The following is an 11,676-nucleotide window of genomic DNA, read 5'->3' as shown; positions in this document are numbered from 1 at the left end:
AAGTATTACGTATATATGTATGTGTACACCATGAAAACGTTATATGTATGTATGTATGTGCATACGTGTGTGTGTGTGCACATGTGTCACACGCAGAGAGGCAAAAAAGTCAATCACACAAACACAACTGCAATATCAGACGACGCTGTCGTCTGCGTCTGACGCTGAATTGCCCATCGACACCCGCCCGCAAATAACAAAACATAGCGTCGTCGACAACAATCGTCGGCTGTTCTCATTCTCTCTCTCACACATTTAGTTTATCTCTCTCATTCATTCTCCCACATGCACTGGCTGCGGCCGCAGCAATCGCGAGCTGTTTAATACTTAAGTACAATGTATTGGCATTTAGTTGATTTAGGCTAGGTATGCTAACAACAAACAAAACATTTGGCTGCCTTAAGCACACGAGCAAAATATGCACTCGCAAAAAAAACCAATAACAATATTTATGCATTTGCTTATACAAATGCATGTATGCATATATGTACATATGTAATATAATTATTTTAGAGAAAATTTACAAACAATGTACGTATTTATATAAATGTCAAAAATAAAAAATGCTGGCAATATTTACAAAATTATGAAGTGCATATTCTATTGATCACAATATTTGTGATCAGCATGCTGTCCATTGACTAAAGCAAAGTGGAGACTTAAATGCCGTTACTGTTTTTGCGTGTGTGTTGCGCTCTAGTTTTGATCAAGAATCAAAACACACGCTCACAAGCAGGCGCACATGCATGTACATACATGTATGTATGTGTGCAAGCAGGCAGACAGTGGGACAAACGACGACGCACTTGTTCCACGTCGCACTATTAATGAAAATGAAGTGTAATACGAACGTGTTAATTAGAGAGAGATAGCGACAAAGAGAGCGGCTTTTTTATTTGTGAGTATGTTTGTGTTTGCATTGCCGAAGCGAAAACAAACAAAACAAAAAAGCAAAGCATAACCTGAGTAAAACACAACATGTGGCCAGAATAGACACGACAACTAGCACATCAACAACAATGCCACAGCAAAAAGAAAGTCAGCCGATAAGCAACAACAATAACAACAACAACTAGAATTCTTATCGTTTGCCACTCAATTATACAAATTTTTTATGATTTGCTGTTGCCATTTTCGTACTACGCCGACGTCGACGCCAACTTCGCACACAGCAAAACATTTTGCGATGCTCACGTAATTGAACGTCGGTGGCGTCGGGCGGCTTTTACTCTAATTGGAATTGTTGTATGCCCGTTTTCCGGCCGGTTTTGGCCAAAATAATTTTTTTTTAACGTGGCTGGCCAAAATTATACACACACACGGACAGAGATAAAGTTTATATACAAGTGTATATCTAAATATGTTCAAATTATTAACGATGTATGTACATATGTACATATTCATATGTATGTATGTATGTATTCGTATAAATATGAAATAGAACAAATGAAGCAAAGAGAGGCAGCGATTCGAGAGTTAGCGGCATTAGCGGAGCAGCGTTTACGGCGACAGCGACTGCATACAAGAAACAGAAAAACTAACAAACAAAAATTATGTGGGCCACGCTGAGCGCACTAGAAAGAGAGCGAGCGCTATAGAGCGAGCGCATTGGCACGATAAGAGCGGCCCCCAAAAATTGTTTACACACAGTTATAGACGCTACTGTCGCCATGCGGTCACCCTTGCCGTTGCTATGAATCTGCTCTGGGGTCTCGGTCTGCTGATATATAGAGTTATACAACCCGCTCAAATCCAATAAGCAAGTAAAATTACTTGATTGGAAATTGCAATGCATGAAAATTTCAAGAGCGGTGGCATGAGCACGAAACCAGTTAGAACATGCCACAGTGCAGAGAGACAGAGAGCAAGAGAGAAAACTATAAACAGTTAAACAGGTGCAAAAAGGCATACCAACAATGAATCGACTGCGTGAGAGCGTGCAAAAGCTTACAACACACTAATGCAAAGAAACACAAACAAACACGCACACGCACAGCGTGTGTGTTGAGCTTGCACAGTGTGACCAATAGCAGCGATAAAAGTAACGAACCTAGAAGCAGTCACGCTGCGCCGTCAACACGTGATGACAAAAAAATATCAACGAAAATGCGTGTGTTGTCAAGATAACACAAAACGAGCAAACGAGCGAAGGCAATCTTTTACGTCACCAAATTGTGTAGAGTAGCAGAGACAGCGACAAATGTGGAGATCAACAGATCACTTACTCAACCCCAAAACGTGAACGTTAACCGAAATGTTCAAATGGCATTTTCTTAAACTATACACACACAAATACTAATGCATATGTGTGCGTGAGTGTGTGTGTTTGTATAATCATGTGATACCAAAAATAAAGAAAAATGTGAAAATCAAATAACAGCGACTGCGACAAGGCACTAAAAAGTCACAAGCAAAAGTGGAGCAATAAAGCAAATGGTCGAAAAAGAAACAGCCAAAAAATAAAGAAAAAAAAACACACACACACACACATACAACATGCATGTATGCTTACATTGATATGCACATATGTATGTATGTGTGCACAGCAACAGCTCGCCCATTTCTTATTGGTTGCATTTGCAATTTACAGCAAGGCATCCCAAATCTATGCAAATAGCGTCCGTCAATGCTGCACGCAACAACAACAAAAACAAGGAGTCAAAAGATACGCACAATAAAATTTGTTCAGACACCCGCTGTATTAAATTTCAGTGAAAATGAAAACAGAATGCAAAGAAAAGCTTTTTTACGAATACATACATATGCACATATGTATTTATGTAAATACATTCGGACAGAACACAATTCTTTCTGGAGCACCGAAGCCCAAATACTCTATATACATATGCAATAAGCTGTACCCAACATATGTATGTACATAATTTATTGAAACGTGTATATGTTGCATGTTTGTAAATTAATGCTTTTTTCAAAAAATATATACATTAATAAAAATGCATATGTGTCAAATTTAATTTAAATAGTTATTAATGTTACTTGCATTTTCGACAATCGATTATCATATACATATCTTTAAACAGTTGCATAGAATGTTAGCTATGCATATAACTATATGCGTATGTATGCTACCATACAAATGTATGTACATACAGACATACATACATACGTACAAGCCTGCCAACTTCGAGACAAAGTTGAAATGCCTCTTCTTCGGCCAGCGCACACATCAAAAACAAATGAAAAGGCACAACAAAGAAACCAAAATTGTAAAAACAATTTTAGCAGCGGCGAGCGAATGGGACAGAGAGAGCGAGAGCGACAGAGAAAGCGCCACAGAGTTGTTGACAAGCGTTAGAAGCGACTCTAACGGCGCACAGTGGTGCGAGTGTGATATTTGTATGGGAATTGACATGCTGATTAAACAACATTTCTGATAGCCGCTGCAAAAGCTATGTAAATCCAATTCACATTTCACATAGCAATTTGCACCTACCATATAGTTTTGTTTAATGTTATTTAAGAGATGATTTACATAATTTTAATACCGTTTTTAATTCTGCATACTGCTATGCCCACTGTACATAGTGCTAAATATGTTTATTTGTATGGGGATCTGTGGCTAGCTGAAGTCGCGCGGTCGACGTCGTATTTTTTTTTAGTGGCTTTTTCAAGAAATGGGTGGCGGAGGGCGAGTGCTGGGCGTTGGGCGCACACTTTAAATTTGTTTGCATTAAATACATGTGTTCATACACACGCACACATGCATATATCATAATGTAAGAGTGTGCTTGTTTATGCGTTTGTATGTGTGCACGAAAAAAACCGTGTAAAAATAGGCAAAAAATTGCAGAAAATTAACATTTTATTTTTTTGTATGTTATTGAACGCGTTTCTGCCGGAGCAGCAATCGTTGCATTTGCCGCTTTAAAGCAGTTTGTTATTTCAGTATGTACATACATATGTATGTACAATATTTTACACTTTTTATTTGTAATTCGCGGTTGTTTTGTTTTTGTTTTTGTTGTTTACTTTGTCAGCGTTCTTCGTTTGCTTTTTTTTTGTTTTGTTTTGGTTTGCGTTATTGAGTGTGATAAATTTTGCTCTACGCTGCGCCCAGGCGAGCAAGCGTTCCAGGTATTGGCCAAGTATTGTTGTTTTTCATCTACCCAGCTAAATAGTTGAATAACAAATGTAGAAGTGATTAATAAAGAGCAATAAAAAAGCAACAGCGTACAAAACAACAGCAATGCAAACACACGCACACATGTATACAAAAACAAAAACAAGACATCGACGCGCTCTCTCTCCCTCTCTCTCTGAATGGCTCTCTCAGCTCTTGCGCTCTTGCTGTTTCGCACTGTCAACAGACGCAAAAACCGATCTCGTTTACATTGGCTGCGTTCAGCATGATATTCTGTTAAGCGTTTACAGTGATTGATTCGTTTTTAGCTATAGTCATTAAATTTCAGACTATATAGTTAATAAGATTTGTTACTTACAAATTTATATATTTACATATTTTGTGGGTAACTAGCATTCGCGTTGGTCTTGTTGTGCTCCATATTCCCTCACTAGAAATTCACTCACAATATTACAAATACTCTGCTGAACGCGGCTACTCATGAAAACCCAATAAAAACAGAGAAGCTACGAAAATCTGCTTGAAATGATTTGGTAGTTGTTGTTCTTTGTATTTGGCGACGAGTTGCCTCAATTAGTGCGCATTTCGTATGTGAGAGAGAGCAAACACAATGTTCTGTTGGTCCTATGCGTGAGTGTGAGTGTGTGTGTGCCGGTGGATCATGAGAGGGTAGGCAATGACTGGGGAAGAGAGGTCACACTGTGCGTTGTGTAAGAACAAGCAAAAATGAAATACATATAACCATAAATATGCACATTTGTATGTACATATGTATTTACGCACATAGACAACTATTTTTCAGTGTGACTGCGTGTTTTATTTTGTTTTGTTTTTAAAGACAAGTTTGTTGTGTGTACATACATACATATGCAAATACCTATGCATGTACATACATATGTAAATGTAAGGCCATCTAGTTTTGAGGAGCAACTGCAATGAACAATTGTAATCAGCAGCTGCGTCGATAATCCCATAAGATGTTAAAGATCTATTGTGAATATCGTCATGAATGTATGTGAGCACATACATACATACAGATGTACATATAAACAAAATATGAGTTTTTGTTTTGTAGACATCGCTTTCCCAAACTTAATTTTCACTGAGTTGTTCCCTAGCGAAACACAACAAAATAAAAATACATATTACTTAAAGGTTCAATAAAGTTTCCGAATCGTATGTAAATGTGAAAAATTTATATCAGGCTTTGGAGCAGCGGCGGGTTTTTCTCATTTACATAGTTCGAAATAAACGAAATCGTTTGCTTATCACAAATTTGTAATGGAGAACAAAACACACAAAAAAAAAAAAAAAATTAAGAAACGAAATCGAGTAAACAAATCGCGATCACTCACATACTTATGATAATTTGCTGAAGGTTAAATTGTTAATAACAAATTGATGGCGTCGTTTGTTTGGCTTACCTGCTAGTGGAAACTGGAGTGCGAACACTTTTAGCCCGATCTGAACTCATAATTGTTGCTAAACGGCGTTAACAACAAATCCACACAGTCATTTATATCCAATTATTTCGGCAAACTTTTCACGGCGCGCCTCCTATTATTTTGAAATGCGCGCGCAAATCACTTGCTGCAAACTTTGCTTGATGAGGTGTTTGATATGCCTAACGATAGGTGGCGCCAACTGCATTGCTGAATTGCTTACGCTTGCCTTCCAATAGGTGGCGCGCTGGACTCACTCGGGGGATCCACAAGTACTCAAATATGATTAAAACTAAAGTTACAAGATGAACTTAAGCAAGCATACAAATATGATTATACATATGTTACAAATATGATTAAAGCTGATGTTACAAACTGAACTAAAATTCAAGTTAATATTTTGCCGTCTATGGCAGTTTTTATGTGATGAAAACATGATGAGATAAAAATGAGTAAGTTTTAGAAAATTTCGCAAGAAATGTCGAGAAAATTGTTTCGAAAAGCTCAATATAACTTATAAAAAAGAATTAACTACAATAAATGCCAGTTACTAATAATTGTTGGCCTAGAGTTGCCAGATCTAGTGTTAGACAGTGTTGTGGAATGTGATAATACGCTGGCACTTTTCAACATCTTTACTTATTTAAGTTTTATTTATGCATTTTTGTTTTCTCGCTGTGTTGTAAATATACAATTGGGTACATTCAAACATGCATTCAATTTACAAAGTTTTTGAGTTTAAACGTTATTGAAATTTTATGAATTTAAATTCATTGATAATATGCGTATTTTTATGTTAGGTTTTACAATTACAATACAAAAAAAAAAAAAAAAAAACAACAACAATTATCTATATTTATATCATATTTTATATATGTAAGTAGCATATTTTTGTTGATGTTTTTTTTTCAATGTTTTTTGTTTACTTTTTTTGATATTCGTATATTAACTATGTAAGCTTGATTTACGTATAAAATGTTGGGATGCTTTATGCTTTACGGGCATTTATATGTAAGTTTTGCAATGTGGCTGGGCTTCAGTAAGTTCTTACTCGATTTACTATTATATGTATGCATATGTACCTATTTATATATGTACGAGTAATTTTTATACTTTATTTATTTATTTCATTTTGTTTTTTTCTTTTTTAACTTTTATGTGGCGCTTGCAGAAAAATGTAGCTGAAAGCACGGCAAATTCAGTTCAAAATAATTGATTTTCAAAATACTTTTTGTGAGCAAAGTATTGAGAAATGATGATTATTTCATGAACTGCACGAATGCTAAAAACACAACAGCTTCATGTGTATACCATTAAACGTGTTGCCAGATTGCCTTAAAGAAATTGAAAAAAAAAAATCAGTAGCACTAATCCATATGGAAAAGATTTCAGGAAATCGTGAAGTGCATCGCGTAAACGTAGTATTCAAATGTTTAGAGCGCGAAACAGTTTTATCTTTTATGCTACGTCGAAAGCTTAAAACAATATTTTTCACTGTATATTTCCGACATTTTCACAAATTCAGCTGAATAAATATTTGTTCACGCGCTAGCTGGAATTTATGAAATGCTCAGGCGTTGCCAACTCAATGTTTACATACAGTTATTTCGTGCTGCCAGATTGCTTCAAAACGAACTCGAAGTTTAAGAAGCAGAAATCTACAGCTGCTTTTAGAGAAATCGTGAAATTCATCGCATAAACGTAGTATTTAAGTGCTTATTGTATAATAGTTTTTTTCCACTGATTTTTTTGTTGTTTTTTCTTAAGTTTTTTTTTCCTGTTTTTACTACATTGACTAATTTCTGTAGCATGCCGTGGGGCTGCCCAATATTTTGTTATTTTGCTTACGAGCTATGGAAATGTATCCTTTCGCCTCGCTCCTGCTGAAGCGCGCTCTCCCTTTCTCTTTCTGTCTCATATTTTATGTGTTCTCTTTCTCTTTTGCTACTTTGATTTTCTTTTTGTTTTTTTATATACAATGATAGTCAAACTTAGAGCTAGGCTTTTGGTTTCTGGTTTTTATCCGGGCATAGCCCACAAAAAAAAATTGTACACATTAAACTGACTATGGACTAATTCTATGTGACCTACGACCTAATACTGTCCGCTGCTCAGCTCTAGACGCGTTCCACGTGCGTGTCCGTGTGCACGGCCTGCAGTTCGAGCTCCGTCTCCTCGGCCAGCGTGTAGACGCCGGCTTTGATCTGTGATGGGACTCCTCCGCCCCCGCCTCCGCCTCCGCCCCCGCTTCCACCCGCTGTGAGTCCTTCGAGCAGCGGACTGTTAAGCGTTGAGTAGCCCAGGGCGTTGCTCTCGCCGGCGACTTCAGTTGGATTCGTGTTGGTCGCGGACGTATAAACGGGCGCTGGCTGTGCCAGGCCCAGGCGTGAGCCATTCGGATCCATGGTCAAAATGGGCACCAGCTCGTGGTTAACATAGTCCTTGAGCACCAGCGATGTGGGCGTGTCTGCAAATGGAAGACAATAAGCTATTAGCTGGTGTTAGGCGAATAAAAGCCGACCGTGGCTCACCTGTCACCAGTGTCTCCTCGGTGGGATTGCGCTGATAGAGATGTCCGCGCTTCTCGTAGTGTCAAGATGCGGGCACATAGAACTGATTGCCCTCCTCGTGTGTGACATCCAACATTGAGCCGCCGGTGCCGGCAGCTGTGGCAGCGCCCGCCTTCTTGAACTCCACCACAATGCGTATGCGATGGACAATCTCCTCGTGGATTACATTGAAGCACATGGCCGTCAGTGTCATGCCGGACATAATATATACCGAACAGAACCAGGTGGTGGCATTCGAATCGCGCCTTAGACCAGGCAGCATGTCGCCAAATCCAATGGTCGAGAGGCTCATGAAACAGAAATAGATGCCATCGATAATCGGCCAATTCTCCAGGCGATACAGAACCGCTGCCCCAAACACTATGTAGATGATCATCATGGAGAAGCAAAGCAGAATGGGCGCCAATATGCTCAGGCCGTGCATGGAGCCACGCGACTCGCTGGCGCTCAGCGAATCAATGTCCGCGCCAGATGCACCGCCCGATGGCGGTGCCGGTGGCATGCCCAGGCCGGGTACGCCAGTGGGTGCGCCAGTGCCACCGACCCCGGCAGCGCCGGTTCCTCCAACTCCGCCGCCAGCTCCACCAACTGTGCCGCCAGCTTGCTTCTCGGGCGTGGCATGATACACATCGCGCACATAGTAGGGCTCCTGCATGACCGCCTGCTGTTTGCGCAGCTCCTCCTGCTGCCGCTTCCGCTTCATGCGTCGCTCCTTCTCCGCCATCCGCTTCTCGTCGTAGCAGCAATAACCGCAGTTGGAGCACAGGCAGCAGCACAGCGCCTTCGAGAACACCTCGCGCGCCACTTTGGCCAGAATGCTGCCCGTGCTGCTCAGGTAGACCAGCGTTAGGGGTATTCCAAAAAAGGCATAGGCCAGGGTTACGATTCTTCCAAGCGCCGTACGGGGTGCGATGTTGCCATAGCCTGTCAAAAAAATAGATTAGTTATAAAGGTTACTGTAAGAGAGAGAAGGAGACTGAGAGAGAGAGAGACTGAGAAAGAGGGTGACACTGAGAGAGAGAGAGAGCGACGCGCAGAGAGAGTTACTTATAAGTGGGTCATTTGCATATTTCTCTTTTATTTCTACTTTTCAGAGGCCATATACATATGTGTCTATATAAACACGTGTAGGGAAAGACCAAGAGAAAAGGGGAGTCTAAAAAATGGCTTATTCGTAAGCCAGAGAGTCTTTAACAAATAAAATTGGATCAAGTCAAGAAGATACCTTGGTTAACAAACACATTCAAAAAAAACTAATCAGTATATTAAAATACTAAATGCTGGTAAAAGTGAAATTCTATATCACAGAAAAAATACAAAACTTAAACACACTGAGAAACCATGAAAATCGCATAGAAAGGCTATCTTCAAAATGCTTTAGGTTAGTGTAAAATATCATGGTCACTCAGCCCGAGGGGAGTCGAGTGCTTTTATTTTAATAGTGATAATCTTGTTCCCAAAAATATACAAATCAATCTCACTGAGCCCCATTAAAATCGCATAGAAAGGCGATATTACAAATGCTTTAAGAAAGTTTATATTATGCAAGTCGCTCTACCCAAAGGCAATCGAGCGCCCATTTAAAGCTTTTGCTTTATTTGTGATACTTTATATAACACAAAAAATAAAATTAGAATAAAATTTTGCATTCATCCAAAGGCCCATTGGTTCTTTACAAAATACATTTCCAATTGAATTGTAGAAAAGCGATCGCTGTGCAGAAATGATCGATAGGCCTGTGCCATCGATGTTTGATTGTTTCCAGCAAGAGCGCAATTCTGTTTGGCATGACGGACACTAAGAACATATTATTAGGCATAATATACCCGTCGCCCGTCCTTCAAACACCTCCTGGAACCTCTCCCGCCTTACAGCCGCACATATTGGTAAACATAATTAAGCGGCTGAGGTAATAAAAATGTCTAATAAGCAGCTCCAGGTAGACCGCATATGAACGTAGTTATGCACGGCTATATGTGCATTTATATGGCTGATGGGCGTGCCACAAACAGCACACACACACACAAACATCACACACACACGCACGCACATATGAGCGTCGTCGTCAGGTGTCTCATGCATAAATTGAAAATTTCTTAATTTTATTGTTGCCGCTTGATGTATTTTTATGCAGGCACCGTGGGCGTTACGCTGCCAAGGGGGCGTGGTTTACTGCCGTGACAGGCATGTTTGTTATGTCTCGCTCTCTCTTTGTTGTTTTTATACCCTGAACCCATTAAAAATGGGTATAAGGGTATATTGTATTTGTGCAAATTCCAAATGTATGTAACAGGCAGAAGGAAGCATCTCCGACCCCACTAAGTATATATATTCTTGATCAGCATCAATAGCCGAGTCGATCTAGCCATGTCCGTCTGTCTGTCCTTCCGTCCGTCCGTCCGTTCGTCCGTATGTATGAACGCAAGGATCTCAGAACCTTTAAGAGCTAGAGACTTAAAATTTTAGATGTAGGTGCTCCTAGCTCCCGCGCAGATCGAGTTTGTTTCCGATAATCGATAACTTACTCCGTTTCCAAGATATCGATAAAAATCGATACCGATATCCTGTTTTTTGGGCAATTTTGGTAAATAATAAGAACTAGAGTCACCAAACTTGACGTATAGCTTCTAAAATAGAATATATATATGTATATGATATAGGATTTTTCTAAATGGTTTTCCCTCTAGATTAATCTGGCATTCAAATCTGACCACCGATTTTTTAGTCGAAATTCATGTCCAAATCTTACCCCAAGATTCGTATCTAGACATGGGTCAAAAATTACCACCCCCATATCTCGGCCAAATCTCATCCGATTTTCACGAAGTTTGGCTTTTTGTTCATGATTTTCCCACTAGATTAATCTGGCATTCAAATCTGAACACCGATTTTTTAGTCGAAATTTATGTCCAAATCTTACCCCAAGATTCGTATATAGACATGGGTTAAAATTTACCACCCCCATAACTCGTTCAAATCTCATCCGATTTTCATGAAGTTTGGCTTTTTCTTCATGGTTTTCCCTCTAGATTAATGTGGCATTCAAATCTCGACACCGATTTTTTGGTCGAAATTCATGTCCAAATCTTACCCCGAGATTCGTATATAGACATGGGTCAAAATGTACCCCCATAACTCGGCCAAATCTCATCAGGTTTTCACGAAGTTTGGATTTTTCTTCATGGTTTTCCCTCTAGATTCATCTGGCATCCAAATCTGAACAACGATCTTTTAGTCGAAATTCATGTCCAAATCTTACCCCAAGATTCGTAATTAGACATGGGTCAAAATGTACCACCCCCATAACTCGGCCAAATCTCATCCGATTTTCACAAAGTTTGGCTTTTTCTTCATGGTTTTCCCTCTAGATTAATGTGGCATTCAAATCTCGACACCGATTTTTTGGTCGAAATTCATGTCCAAATCTTACCCCGAGATTCGTATATAGACATGGGTCAAAATGTACCACCCCCATAACTCGGTCAAATCTCATCCGATTTTCATGAAGTTTGGCTTTTTCTTCATGGTTTTCCCTCTAGATTAATCTGGCATTCAAATACGA

General features: G+C 39.4%; 1 protein-coding gene across 1 annotated transcript in view; it reads right to left on the bottom strand.

Moving 5' to 3' along the window:
• Positions 1 to 6,891: 6,891 nt before the first annotated feature.
• LOC115764253 overlaps positions 6,892 to 11,676 on the bottom strand; it is a 102,711-nt gene continuing 97,926 nt past the window's right edge. Inside the window, exons 7-9 of the mRNA XM_030707171.1 lie at positions 8,669 to 9,038; positions 8,166 to 8,578; positions 6,892 to 8,011 (exon numbers count right to left, since the gene is read on the bottom strand). Of these exons, the coding sequence (XP_030563031.1) occupies positions 7,662 to 8,011; positions 8,166 to 8,578; positions 8,669 to 9,038 (1,133 nt within the window). The 3' untranslated portion in view covers positions 6,892 to 7,661. The remainder of the gene's footprint in view (positions 8,012 to 8,165; positions 8,579 to 8,668; positions 9,039 to 11,676) is intronic.

This window comes from Drosophila novamexicana, unplaced genomic scaffold, assembly GCF_003285875.2.
Source record: "Drosophila novamexicana strain 15010-1031.04,08,12 unplaced genomic scaffold, DnovRS2.1 tig00000820-arrow-pilon, whole genome shotgun sequence".
Taxonomy (NCBI): Eukaryota; Metazoa; Arthropoda; class Insecta; order Diptera; family Drosophilidae; genus Drosophila; species Drosophila novamexicana.
This window is presented reverse-complemented; position numbering and strand designations above follow the sequence as displayed.